At 37.2% G+C, this 15,567-nt stretch overlaps 1 protein-coding gene across 1 annotated transcript; it reads right to left on the bottom strand.

Annotated features, from left to right (window-relative positions):
• Positions 1–214: 214 nt before the first annotated feature.
• On the bottom strand, positions 215–14,160 carry LOC127424326 (malectin-like). Its single transcript, XM_051669395.1, has 6 exons — positions 13,736–14,160; positions 13,379–13,583; positions 12,552–12,730; positions 8,773–8,949; positions 5,034–5,091; positions 215–4,051 (listed from the first exon to the last, which is right to left on the bottom strand). Exons 2-6 carry the CDS (start codon positions 13,578–13,580, stop codon positions 3,810–3,812), a joined length of 858 nt encoding a protein of 285 aa, XP_051525355.1. The 5' UTR covers positions 13,581–13,583; positions 13,736–14,160; the 3' UTR covers positions 215–3,809.
• Positions 14,161–15,567: the final 1,407 nt, after the last annotated feature.

Genomic DNA, 15,567 nt, shown 5'->3' with positions numbered 1-15,567 from the left:
GTCAATAATTGCACATTTACTGTCAAGTGTAACAGTGACTGTAAAGTGCACTGATTGCTGAGCTTTTAAAAAAGCACAATATAAATAAGCAATAAATAATAAAATTATTTCCAAACTAAAACTGTGATTGTCAAGTCTAATGAATTAAAAGATAAGTGAAAATGCATTAAAAAAAAAATCCTAATAAAAATAATAAATTAAAACTCAAGGCCAGTTAGATAAAATAGCACATTTATTAAAAAGAAACAGCATTAATTTGCAGTTCCCAGTTCAGAAGCCTCTCTAGGACAATGGGGGTAACCGTTCTGCTATTATATCACCAGTTTCCAGGTTCTGTTCAGATCACAGGGAGGAGTGTTAAAGGGGTACAGGTACTTCAACAAGAGACAAGTCTATGCATTATCAGAGAACTAAATCCCTCCTCAACTCTGCAGTTTGTGTGGAGAAATACTCATGATGAGCTCTTCATGAAAGAGGGCACAACGAAGAGCCTCAATGTGGTCTTTTGTAATAGTCCATGAAAAACTGAACCACCATGCAACAAATCAACTAATAACATGGAAATAAGATTAAAGAGCACATAATGTTAAAGCACATGAGGATGTATTCAAATTTAAGGCAATGGGGAAAAGTACATAATGAAAAACAGAAAATAAAGAAAATTAAGACAAACAAACCAAAAATACTTTTTAAAACAACAGCAGGCAGTGCAATAATTCAAACTAGTAAAACAGTCATCACATAAAAGTAAATCCAGAGATCCTGAGGAAATAAAAAGCAACTACCAACAAGTTATCCATATTTTAACATCCAACCCAAATCCTTTTGCTTAAATTATAGAACATAAAAAGAAACCCAACCGAAAAGCAACTTCAATATGATTCAAGTGCTTTCTGACAATCAGTCAGTGTGTCTATGTATCTGCAAACCAAATCACTGTCATTATAAAGACCAATTCCACAACCAGAACAATTTAAGAACAATTCTCAAGGCCACTCCTCCAAACTCTAACAAGCGATTTAAAAACCCAGACACCCCAATAGCTATAGCAATAACACAAACAGCAAAATAAAAATGGAACAACAATATTCTGAAGAGAATGGCACAACAAATGTGACCAAAGTACCTTATATACACATCCACCGTGTAAAAGTTAATTCGAAGAAAAAACCAAATCATGACTTTGGCGACAATCAGCAATCGAATTTCTGCAACGCTCTAATAAACGAAAAAGGCGCTACAAATGTTATCGTGATTATTTTCTGTTTTAAACAATCAAAATAAAAAGGCAAAACGCTGACCCTCCCATCGATTGAGAAGGTGAAGGCCAAGATCAGTTTTTTTTTTCCTTTTTTTTTTAACAAGTTCACACACGAGAAAGGGTCAAGCACTGGGACAAAATCAGACAGTACAGTGGCGTGATTGTGGTCATTATTGAAAGAGTTCGCTGGTTTCAGCAGTGTAAAATGTGGTCTCTTGATAGCACACTAATCACTTTTTAGGACAGGCTGTTATAACCAAAATGAAAGGAAAAAAAAAACAATGAACAAAACTGCTGTCAAGAAATACATGGGTGACAAACTACATACAGCCATGATCATAAAGACAAAAAGAGACAATACAAATAGCAAGACATAACTGGAGTATACCAGATGAGGTGGAATGGAAATGTTCCCAGATTTGGTGAAAGTTCACTTTAGGCTGCCATTTAACATGCGTACATAGTGCAAGCTTAAATGACAGCAGAGAAGTTCAGCCACCTTGACTAAAAAATTCATGCTTCACATCTGCATCCATACTTCACAGTGTATGGCATGTATCTGTTGAACTATGCATCATGGGACACTATTGATTGCAGACAGCATTTCTCAATCATAGCATTATCAGTAAACACCAATCATTCTTCTACCAAAAGCATGTAGGTGGTATTATGTGAAACACACATAAATCAAAAAGTATCTTTGGTGGTGTTGTTAAAAAGGACCTGTGTGGTCATGCCGAGAGGAAAACTCAGTGATGGTGGCATCATTGAGAAAGAAAACATGGTAATGACAAAACAACTAGTGGCCAAGCCATGCAATGTTAAACAAAGGAATATCCCGGGTTCATTTCAAGTTAAGCTCAATCGACAGCATTTTAGGCATAATGTTGATAACTGCAAAACAATTATTTAGACTCGTCCCTCCATTTCTAAAAAAAAAAAAAAAAAGAGGTTACAGTGAGGCACTTCCTATGAAAGTGAATGGGGCCAATTTTTGGAGGGTTTAAAAAGGCAGAAATATGAAGATTTTAATTTTATAAAAGCACTTACATTAATTCTTCTGCTAAAACTGGTGTATTATTTGGGCTGTAAAGTTGTTTAAACCTTAATTTTTATGGTCATTTCAGATTTTCAGTGTTGACAGCGTTACGTAGTCATGGCAACAAAGTTGTAAAATTAGCTTAAACTTTACACAGAAATGGTTAGTAAACCATTTTATTACGCGTGTTAACGTGATTTAAGCATGTAGTTTAGGTCTTGTGTCTATACTTTAAAAAAAGTATTTTAACGTTTACAGATTGGACCCATTCGCTTTTATTGTAAGTGCCTCACTGGAACCCAGATTTTTCTTTTTTTTTTTTTTTAAGAAAAGGAGGGACGAGTTTAAATTTACTTTTGTGGTAATCAGTATTATGCCACAAATGCTGTCAGTTGAGCTTAACTTGTATTGAACCCGGAATATTAAATTATGCACGACTATGCTCATTTACCAATTAAAGGCTGTTCAAGACACATCATGTACCAATAAGAGAGAAGGGCATTTAAAACTTCAAATAGCACTTCGGTCCAACACAATCTTAATGTCAAGGCCCAAAAGGCCAGTTTATAACAGAGCCTCTTTCTGTTCCTAAATAAGGAGGAACAATTGTGCCAAACCTCATCAGAAAATTGCATGTATTATTTAATGCATTAATTATGAGACCAAACTGTCCAAGTAAATGGGGAAAAAGAATAATTTACACTCACTCATGGGCAGCAGGAGAATAAAATGTTGCTATGCACTGCAAATTTGTACTTGGAAGAATTGGGAATGAGGTCCCCAGACAAATTTGAATATAATTCTTGATGAATGACATTGGATTTCAATCTACGTGATTCTTTAAATCAAAGATAATGATTAAGAAGCTGGAGACACAGAAAGCTTTTATAAGAAAATAAAAAGGGTCTTAATAAACCTAAATAAATCCCAACTCTTGTTTATTACCTGCCACTGAGGGTTAGATGCATTACCAAATGACCAGTGTCAATAACGGCTTCAGAAGTTTCTTGTACCATTTCTGCCTCCCACTGGAGGCCAATGACCAGCAGATCAAAGCTACTCCTTGCAAATAATTTCCTATGAATTAGGACAGGTGATCTGGGAGTGTCCCAAACTCTTCCTCTTATCTCTTGCTAGACCAGACAAACCAGGTTAGCAAAGTGGTTAGTCCTGCCTCGTGTGTGTGTGTGCCTTTATTCAATACCTCTTGGAACTCCTCAAACTAAAATTGATATTAATTGTGTACAAACACAAACACATACACACGCACAAATGATCTTGCACTCTAAATTCTCTTATTTTCTGGGTCACCTCTTTTAATGACCAGAAATCTCTCAAACCTCCACATTTCTGCATGCTGAGTCCCTTGCTCGTCTTTTATCTTTCTGTCTGTTGTAACTTCAGTCTGTATTCCTTCCTGTACCTGCGGCTGTATGTCCCTCCCCCCACCCATCCACAGCCTGATGTCCATCGCTTCTCCTCTCCCCCACTCGTTCACTCGCTTCCCCATTACAGGCGGCAGAGGCAGAAGAGGGTGGGGATGAAGACCCCAAACGCCACTAGTATAGGGAACATCAGGCTGCTGTTATCAGCAGCATATGGGTTGGGGGTGCGTGGACCAGACCGAACAAGATTCTTGGGAGCGGTGGAGGCACTCTTTTTTTCGCCCTCTCCCCCTTCCCCTTCATCTTCTTCCTCCTCCTCTTCCTCTCTCTTCTCCAGCCCAGGATGTGGCTGTAGTTTTGGCACATCTGATAAAGTGGGAATAAACCAGAGGCTGTTAGAGGCAGCAGAGATGAAAACTAAAGCTTAACAACATAATTAAAAAAACTGAAACACATTCTCATGACTCCATAACTTAAAAAATATCAACAAATTGGTTTTAGCTTTGATACTCCGTATATTATAAAATCCAAACCTTTACAAACAGCCTTCATTAAACATGAAACTAGACGTTTTGAGAGATTTAATAGCATTAAATGATATCAGTGAACACATTAACTTTGGCAGCTCTAAAATGCTAAAACTAAAATGAAAACTAAATATACTGGAAAAAAAATAACAACCTAAACTAAACTGACAGGACAAATTGAAAATAGAATAGATAAAAATCTATGGATAAAATTATACAGAGATAAAGTTATCTGGTAAAAAGAGAAAGAAAAAAATATATCTAAAAATCAAAGGTTCCCACACCTTTATTTTTTTGCTTGTGATTATTGGATAAGGATATTTATGGAACTTAGTCAGGGTAAACACCATATACAAACGAGGTTGTGAGGGATAGATGTACATGTCTGTTCAATGGGTTAGACTGTTTAATAACTTGATCATTCAGCTGACAAAACATTAAAAATATGCCATGCCAAACGAAATTCAGTTCTGATCTACACGATCTAGAACATTTAGGTAGTACACATTAAATGGACTGCACATCTATTTCTCACAGCCTCGATTTCAATCGCAAAAAATTAAATATTGTAAGGCATCTGCCCTGAATAAGGGCTAAAGAGCTATAGCGATAGAGACTGAAATCACAAAAATGTATTTCAAGCCGATACAATAACTTAGAATTGAGAATTGGAAAAAATAAAATAATATTCCCACATATTTCCTGGTTTCCCATGACCATGTGAACCCTGAAAAGTAATAGGATAGTACATGACAGAAAAGGACTAAATGGAGGAAACAGAAATGCAGTGTATGCCGACAAATCCCTGGGGTCCCTCTCACCTTCTAGCTTGCCCTTCATCACATACAGTGCACAAACCTTGGGGTTGTCATAGTAACCCTGTGAACACAAGACACCAAGACAGATTAGCATTCACTGCTTACAGTAGTTGAACAAACGCAAACACATGGAGCCAGTGCAAATATGCAAATCAATTCAAGCAAATTCCGGATGGCAGTTGACCTGCAGCGTTTCTAACAGTGAATATAATGTTGAGGTGTGCACATGGTCAGGCCTGTGGATTTCAGCTCCCTTGATTTCCTCTTTGAACCTCAAAAAGGAATCATCAATATAAAATTAGGGATGCACTGATGTATTGACCACCGATATTTATTGGCCAGTTATTGGAGAAGGGTCTGTCTGCGTTCTGCAACATTACTTCAAAACATGGCCACTACAAGTTACGCCACCTTCAAATAACCAGCCGTATCACTAGGTGTAGACAGTGATGAGAAATGTGAGGAAAATGAAGATGAGAAGAACCTAGCGGTATGCGAAGCTAATAGGCTAACCGGTTAGCTTGTGAGCTAACTGGAGAAATTAGAACAGATAAATGTTTCATTTCATCATATATATCTTCGATTTAATAATATGCTACGTCACATGTAATATAAAAAGAAATTTTTTATTATATTACACAGTCTAAACAACATGAATCATACAGTGATTGCATAGGATTTTAATAGTTCTTTTAGCCAATAGAATCACTTTATGATCCAAGGGGGCGTAACTTGGAGTGGGCGTATTGTGTAGTGGGCGTTCCTTGTCAACATGCGGAATGCAGACAGATACACTTAAATTATTGACCAAATTAAAACCATTGGCATTATAAGCATGAAAACAGCAATATTAAAACTGATAGTTTATTTATAATTAATTATCAACACCCTTTGTAAAAACTCCAGAAATAATGATAGCCAACATTTTTTGAAGGGTTGGCACTACTAAGAACATGTAATATTTTATTTTTATTCTTTCTCGTTCTCACATTGAGGACAAACCAGTGTTACAGAAGTGGCAGTTATAAAAGTCACCTATACATGATGAGGTAAAACCATCTAAAACACTTTGACTCACATTTACTTCTGAATCATTAGTATGGTATCCATTAAAGCTGCACGACTGATTGACTGAAGATTAAAATTGCAATATGGTCTAGCACGATTACTAAACCTTAAAAGGCTGCTTTTAAAATGTAGTGTGCATTTCAGTGTTTCAGTCAGCGCTGTGCGAGCAAGCGGCACCCTCTACCGGTCTGGACGGCAATATCCATTACACTACGATAGAATTTAAAAGGCCATTTTGTTCCATTTGTTAAAACTTTTTATTTTTCCATGATATGGTTGGCATTTCCATGGAATTGCCCAACATATGCATAATATGATTTTTTTAAATGTTCTATCATATCCAGTACATACATGTAAAATTGTTCTGTTATAAAAAGTTCTGTTGTTTTAAACTGCAAAAACAAAAGTGCAAAAATGCTTTAGCAGTACAAAACAAGCCTGTTTTCACATCAATCATCATTCTATGATTTTTAGAAATGTCTTTATCTTTTATATATCTTTAATTTTGGCTGGATCTCTAAAATTTTAGCCTGTCATGTGTTTAACAGATCCAATACATGTTCGATGGGAATAATTTATTATTAGAACAATAAAAAAAGCTTTTGTGCCTCTTTGTAAATTAAAAAAAAAAAAATTCCTAAGCAAAACAGTGAACTGATGACAAAATAAGGTAAGTGGCAAAATATCACTATTGGCAAAAACTGTAGGGTTTTTTTTTTTCCCGCCAAAAATTTCATATTGGTGCATCCCTAATATAAATATTTTCATTTTATGCAACAACAACTACTTCTCAATACTATCGCTAAAGCTTACAGAACTCTATTTGGCTGTATTCTTCTCTCAATGAACATGGATTAAACTAATAACAAGTTATGCAACCCAATCAAACAAAAACTCTGTAAACAGTTCTAATATACTCATAAAACATCAAAAGAACTAAAAATAAATATGATGATTTATGCAGTGACTGACAGACAAGTTAATGTGTACTGCTTCCCCATATCGATTATTGTCATCCAGGCTCTGGATTGTCGCCATGCTCAATGTACACCGTTCCTCAGAGATTAATCGCTGACAGAAACCCCACAAGCAAAACATGTTTGCTGTTTACATAAGAAAAAAGCAGAAGCTTTGAAATAATCAATATAATAGCACTAGTAAAATAAGAACTGCTCCAAGCGTCCACAATTAGTTTAGACAGAATTTCTCTTCTTAAAAACATGAAGAACTATAATAAGACTATAATTTTCTAACAAACTATTAATGTTCTGTGAGAGCAAACAAGAATAAAAGGGCTTGTTACATTGATCCAAGTCTAGTTTATTCAACTGAAAATAATTCAATAGTTACTACCCAAAGAGATGTGTTTGCTTTATAGATTTTAGAGCGCTGAAGCAGAAACCAATGTCTATTGGGTTCATACTTCTCAAGTGGTCCAACATAGGTTGTAGTGCACGACCGATACATCGGTCTGCCGATATCAGCCTTTCACCGATATATCGGTATCGCCGTATATTTTACAGATATGCGCCGATATGAAAACTTTTTTTCAGAACTTATAATGCAGAAAACAATGCTTTAGAATTGGTGTCATAGCGTACTTTGTCCAGAAGAACGTGCTCGGACTCCATTGTTTACAGAGCTGAACTGATGGTGGCTCTGCAGACAGGGCGGAGTTCAGTGGTGTCATCACGGAAGTTGTTAACTAGTCTGTTAAATACATACTGGAAACTTAAACAATGACCCCATCATTTTCCCTTTTCAATATAACTAATGTAACGTTAACCTTGTCCCTGACAACCATGTCACTCATGTCTGTTTGCTGTTAGGCAGGTATAGTTTGTCATGCAGTCAGTAATGTAGCAGATTAAAAGGTAAACATCAGTGCATCTTTTTGTAGCTCAGCAGACAATGGTGCGGTGGTGGATTGTGTCTGTTGAATGTTGATTTCACGCTACACTGTCACCTAGTTGGTGAGACACAATGCTGGAAAGTAAAATAAATAACATCGTCTTTTACTCTCCGTGACGACGAGCTTATAGCTAACTAGCTAATCACGTAGATACTTTCATTGTTGTCAGCTGAGTGGAAGCTAATGTGTAAACATGTATTCACCAAACTGTTTTGTTTAGGATTCACAGTTTGGTACCCCCTTCAACCGAACAATTCCAGTCATTGCATTTATAAAATGTAATATTTAAAAGTCTGGTTTTCCACCGTTGAAAGTTTCCCCTGAACTTATATAGCAGAATATGGTGCAACACCACTGCCGCTGTTTATCTTGACTCTGCAGTATTAATATAGTCAGCATTTGACTGATACTAAACAGTACTGATGTTTAATTAACTATATATTTTTATTTTATATAGTGTATATATAAAAGTATATATTTTACTTGATTTAACCACAGCGGCCATCTTTGTGTCATGGCGCACGACAAATTTTGGTTATACAGATGTTTATGGAAACCTCAATATCTCAGCTCAGGATGGTCCTAGCTCCTTGGAACAAAAACTTCTCTCTAGAGCACATTACAAGGTACATGTACATATATAAAAATTTTGCACATGGTGTACCCATAAAATGCTGAAAAATTAGCACAGAAAAAGCACTTCCATATCAAAAGACAAATTGTTTTCAGTTATTCAGTAATATAAAAAAGGGTGACTCTTACCTTTACAAACTCTACCATGAGTTTCCCATTAAAAGTGGAAACTTCCCCATGCACGCTCAGTTTTCCTCTTTTTATCGAGAATGGCACAATTTCATCATGAGCTGTGCTGTGACCAACACGGTCAAAGATATCCAGATCTTTCACCACAACATGGCCATTCAAACGCACATCAAAAACCTGAGAAAAGCAAACAGAGTTTTAAAAGACAAGAAAAGACAGGAAAAAAATAGTAGTAGATGAGACAAAGAGCTAAAAGCAAAATTAAATAGAAGTAATCCTAAACTGTGAATCATAAACTAATTAATCATTAAACATCAACCTGTTCAAATATCAACAACCAAAAACTACAAAGAAAGGCCCTGTTTTCACCTGGTATTAATATCAGTTTCTGTGATACGACCACAAGTGGTCAGGCGTGACCGATCGGCGTTTCCTTCTTGAAGTAACACGTGTCACCTGTGACCACTTCTGATTGGATTTCCGATTTCATGACTGCATGTATTATTTACTAGTGGAGAGGTTGACCGTTGAGGTCTTCACGGGTCCAAAAATTCGTGCCCGAACACAGAGAACCAGAAATGTACTACCCAGACCCGAACTGGACCCGTCTATTATTTGAAAGCTTGGACCCGTACCCATGCAGAACCAAGAAATGCCGGACCCGTCTATTATTTGAAAGCTGGGACCCGGACCCGGCCGGGAGAGACAGACCCGATTGACACCGGTTTCACAGCTGCTTGCTATTAACAAGTTAATTTACAAGTTGTGAAAACAAAACTTTGTGTCTTACCTAATGGAACGTTAATAGCCTTCTCCCCTGTTCCTGGCCATGACGCATATAATCCATCCTCCTTGCCAAGAAAGTTGGTAAAATACCTCCAGGTTTTCTGTGATTCCTCTCTTGCTGGTTGAAGCAACATAGCTAATCCACTTCAAAAGTCTACTTGCTGTCACGGTGACGAATGACAAACGCGACTTGTTTAGAATCAGCTTTGCAGTTGTTTTGTATCTCACATAAGATAACTTTGACTGTTTGCCCTTTTGAACTATAATAATGATTGCTCGTTCATTGCCACGGCTGCTAACGTTAGCATTGCTAATTTGCTATCATGTGCCTTAACTCTGCGTCACTCGATTGTGGCTCAGCTCCGTTTTTCACCTTATTTCCCGGCCTGCACTTTCTCATCCTAATTTTACAGTGTTGCAAATTACAACATACACACACAGCACCACCATCATCAGCGCTGTCTGATCAAAGGCCGGGTCTTCTTGGATCGACTCGGGTATTATACATAATGTTAAACAGACCCGGGACCCGCAGCAATAGAATGGGGCCCAACCCGGACCCAGCTGACCGTATAAAATATGGATCCGAATCCGCACAGGTCCCGGGTCGGATCTCGGGTCAGGGTGGACCCGTGAAGACCTCTAGTTGACCGCTAAATCGGTTTTACCGATTAATTGGTGTGGACAGTTGCTTTTTGGAATTATCAGTTATCTGCAAAAACTGACGGAGATAGTTTTTTTTTAATTATTATTCCTCCGTGTTCCTCTGTGGCCATAACCCTTATTCTAGTGAACAAACTGTATATGCTACAAAAAGCTTAATTTGGTGAATTTTTACATAAAATTACTGTAACAGAGCCAATACTCTGTCACCATCACCGTTTATGGACTAATTCATGATTATTAACGCAAAATGTTACTAAAAGACACATTTGACAATTGAACGCTGATGATCTACTGTTGGTTAATTACTGCAGTGCTCATACAATCAGGGTTTGAAATTAACTTTTTGGCTCACTGGCCACTGTGGCTGGTAATTTTCAAGGTCACTAGCTATTTCAAGGTCCCCCGCCTCACAAAAAGGGATAAAGTTAACTGGAGACTGTAACTGCATGCATTTGTTTGGACATTTTATTGGAACGAGAATTATATTAGTTTAGCAGGACAAAGGCCTAATGATTTAAGTCACCTTTAGGATATCTGAAGGCAAACACATCCAGTTAGAAAAGGAGTAGGATAGAACAGGTTAATAATTTGTCTATAATTCATGAAAGTTTTAACCCCTACATTAAATTTACCATTGTTCTACTTCTAGCATTGTTTAACAGTGGCATTTGTAATGATAAGGCCAGTAACACAGGTAAGACCATGGATGGCTCCACATTAATTTGGCTAGGCTAATATAGTCTTGATAGTCTTTTCTAAAAAAAAAACTAAAAAAAAACAAAAAAAAATTATATATATGTTATAAAAATACTAATAGCCTAAACACATGTAGAACCTGCAACTACAACTTTCACAGTTGTAATAAAAATAAAGTGTAATAGTTTAGCCCTAATTGATTTAATATTAAACTTTTAGTAAGAATGATGTGTATTTTAAAAACTGATGATATGTATTTGTCTCCTCTTTACCTCGTCAGCGCTGTTGATAATGTAGGGGCTGCCTATTTGTTTGAGAGGTTTGAGTTTCTCCATATAGAGATTTATACTAGAATGTTCTCAGTAGATATTAGGTAGGTCACATACGTTTTGTGGTCTCCACCTGCCGCCGCGATGTCGAGTGAAGCCTGACTGAATTGCACAAATTTCGCTCTGTGCGGTCCAAGAGCTCTGGCGAACTTATCTGTGAAGCACGCTGATGTGCGCTGCGGCGTTCACACGAAAGCACGCTTCATTCGTCCCACACGTATGCACATGTGAGTTATGAGATGGCATGAATACCATTAAATTTGCTTAGGGAGCGTGGCTCCAAGTCGGCAAAATTTAGATGCAGGAAAAACCCTGAAACGTCACCCGCCAAAGTGGCTAGTACAAGTGATGGAGTTAACCGCCACTGCCAATTTTTACCCACATTTGGCAAGTTGGCGGGTGTTAATTTCAAACATTGCATACAATATTTTATTATCCCATATGACAATGTTTACATAATAGTGATTCTATTGTAATACATTGTAGATGATTGTCAGAGTGCACGCTTTGTTTCCCTTGTGTGTTTTTGTGAGCTGGAAGCACAGACATTTCAAAATATGATACCTCAGTGAATTTCAGGCTTGTTTATAATTAAAAATCTTGCAATATGCACCAAATCTTCTGGACTCTTGCAGCTTCTATGTCAGTGCCTGTCACAGTATGGAAAGATTAAGAAGATAATTTTTTTTAACATTCAATAAATCGATTAAAAAAATATTGCCCGATTAGTCGGTTATCTGCATTTACCACTTCCTTAGTTATTGGTATCAGCAAAATCCACTATCAACCTCCATTTACTAGTTCGGCAAGTGTTACTGCATGTTAATAAAGCACAAAAAATGTTGTGCACTCTCCAAATGATCTGCATCACTGCATGTTGCTGCAAGGAAAACTGAACAATTTCTGTAAGTCTTGTGTGTGAATGTATGCATACACGGATAGGCTTTTCCAAATTTTTCATTCATACGGTTATTTCCTTTTAAAGCCATACGTAAACAGCAAAGTTTAAAGCCCTTGTTTAAGCACAGTGGATGATTTACAAGTGGTCCCTTGATGTTATCTGGTAGGCATCAGGACTGATTGCCATTCACACTGAAAAGACCATGTTTGCAATACATGCTTTTTCGACAACCTCTGAATGTGGTTTGAGTGATTGGATCACAAAAAGTTTTGGACCCCGTTTACGCCTGACTCTTTTCACTTGAGTTCAGATCAACCGAAACAGATCTAAATACCAGGCGTAAACAGGAGGTCTGTGTGCGTTTTCACCAGTGTCGCAAGTGGCGTGATGGAAATTCTCACCTTTTGTTGAGACTGAGCGAAGTAAACCTCAGCATATTTCATGACCAGTATGTAGTCTCCCTCTTCCCTGATGGGCACTTCATATCCAAATGTATCCTCATTGTAGCGTTCTGTCTGGTAGAGAATCTGATCCTCTGGACTGGAGCGCAGTATAGGCAACCGAACACCATAGTCTGATGCTGGAGATGAGAAAACAGAATGCCAGCAGAGCCAGAAGGTGAGTGTGGGAGCAGATGTACATGCCAGTTTGTGTTTCATAGCATTCTGATAAAATGTCAAATGAGAGCACGGCTTTAAAACCTCATTTAAGAAGCAGCCTCATTTTAGCTCCAAAATCTATTAAAAGCTAATAAAGTGCAGAGCGGAAAATTAAGTGGTGTATTTGAAACCGTGGTAGTTTTCTGGCAACACTGACGCAATAATGTGAAATCTGACAGTCACCCGCAGTTCTTGATGTTTTTATGGAGCTTTCAAATGGATTTCATAGGCCTTGACATGTGCATGCATGCCGCATTTCGTATCTGACTCAGGAAGTGACAGTCATCACATTTCGAGTGACAGCCACTTCCTGATATGTTCAACAGCCCTAATAACCAGCTGCTACTACTACTGGGCCAGATAAACCAAAAACCAGTTGCTCCCTTCATTATTACTACACAGTATGATTGATTTATTCTTCACACAATAATCAAAGTGCAATTAGTGCAACTTATTAACTAACTTTAATACCATCCACTCTTTAAATTCTTTATTTATTCTAAATCTTAGGCTGGTTTTAGCTGTTTTTTAAGCATGGAATACTCACAGCGTCACACTCAAGTACTCACCTTTCCCCACTTTTCCTTCCAGTGGATCTTTTTTATAATGAATGCCGTGCACGTCTGTGTGCGCGTCCCCGCCGGAGTTCACAGCCCAGATGACTCTGTCAGCCAGACTCGGGGCCCCGCTCTCAGCCCGACACTCTTCCACCAGCAGCCACAACGCCGCGAGGAAGAGCCGGGCAACACAGCGCACTGTCACCCTCCTCATATTCTAGCACAGTCGGAGAGGGGAAAAGAGAGAACATAAAGCATAAACTGACGGTATGAGAGGCGGTATGTAAGGAAGTCACCCCAGAATGCCAGTGTGCCATATGCTAGACCTGACACTCAAGGAACATCAGCCAATATTTATGTTAGGCTTACTGTGCAATCTGCGAAACACTTTCTGTAGCGGACGGCTCCGTTCAGAAGCTTGAGTCGCACGTTGTGGTTGAACCGTCCAAATCGACGATCATTTACCTGCCTGACAGTCGGAGTATAGCTTTGGGTGGTTAGCTGGTTAACTGACTTCCCCCTTGCTCTGTCATCAGTGTGGCAGCTGTTGTCTGCAGGTATATTCCCTTACATCTGCACCCCTGTGTGCGGCTCGCGCGCTGTACACTTTCATAGACGATCGCGCGCGGTGCTAATTCTTCGCGTGTATACTGATCAATGCAGAGGCTTCGATGTTTTTTGCGCCTGAATTCACAGTAGTTTGTCGCGTGGTAGGTCGCGTCAGTACTATTAGTATGTGTAGTCAGCAGCGCAGATTGAAAACTGCTGAAGGGATGGAAAGAGCAAAGAGTGGCAGACTAACGTGATGGTTAAGTCCGGCGGGGGCGGGGTTTGCAAAGATCAACCAATCACACGAAACCAAAAAACAGGTTCTGCTCGTTGATTCGCTTATGAAAGTAATCAATTTTCTCAAGGAATCGGGTCTGACCAATCACAGAAGGTGGAAATGTCCAGAACCAACGAATCAAGTGTATCAACTTTCACTTACTTCCTCGCATAAATTTGTTGGATTCAGTTCATTGGTTTGTTGTGCGTACGAGCAACGATGAGTGGGCGGGGTTATGTAGATGTAGAATCAGGCAGAACAGGTCGAAAATGAACGAGTTTTATTACTCTTGGCCAGAACTTTGCTCCAAAGTTCAATATTTAAATTTGAAAGTACCTGTATTATATTATATTATATTATATTAATAATAAAGGTATTAATAATTAATGTTTTATTATTTTATATAAAATAATATATTCTAATATAAGAAGTATGCTTTTAATATACTAATAACAATAATTAATTAATAATAATATCTATTATTATTATTACTATTGTAATATTACTACTAATTAGAAGAAATATTATATTTATTCATTATTATATTACATTATATTACATATATTATATATATATTTATTAAACAGCTCAATCACCACAGCTGTCAGGAGTGCAAGATATATTTGTCAACAATAATATTAATAATTAATAATAATTATTATTTTATATATATATATATATATATATATATATATATATATATATATATATATATATATATATATATATATCATAATAATATATTGTCATGAAAGTAGTAAATTAATAATAATTAATTAATTACCATGTATGTTATTATTTTATTATTGTTATTATTTATATACTTATTCTTCTTATATTTATTATTGAATTAAAATGACTTAGAATTATTTTATTTATTTTTATATTATATTATACAAATATATTTTGCACTCCTCACAGCTGTACTGATTGAGCTGTATAATATGCAGAATTAAATTAATTTAGTTGCTTACTTTTCATGCTGCATTTACAGGATGTTTTCAAATCCAAAACCATCATGATGTTTTTACCACAGAGTGGCAGCATTTTTAGGCTTGTTGTACTTCTTTCAGAATAAAAAAAAAAAAAGAGCAAGAATTCTGTTCCGTTTTGGTCCGGAGGAAAAAGCCAGTTGCCATGACAACAAGAACAGTCTGTTCCAGCCGCTGGGAAAGTGATGCGTTGCTGAATGATTTGGAGAACAGCTGAGCAGACACAAGCAAAATTGTTGCTGCTCATGCATATTAATAGATTTTCTTGAACATAAGTTGTGAGCAAACCTTTTGTTAAGAAATAAACTACAACTCAAAAACTGACCAAGCCTAAAGTAATGAAGCTTACACAAATATTTTGATGAAAAATATATGAGCTATAG

Source organism: Myxocyprinus asiaticus, chromosome 33, assembly GCF_019703515.2.
Source record: "Myxocyprinus asiaticus isolate MX2 ecotype Aquarium Trade chromosome 33, UBuf_Myxa_2, whole genome shotgun sequence".
NCBI lineage: Eukaryota > Metazoa > Chordata > Actinopteri > Cypriniformes > Catostomidae > Myxocyprinus > Myxocyprinus asiaticus.
Note: the sequence above shows the minus strand (reverse complement) of the source record. Positions and strands in the feature narration are given on the sequence as shown.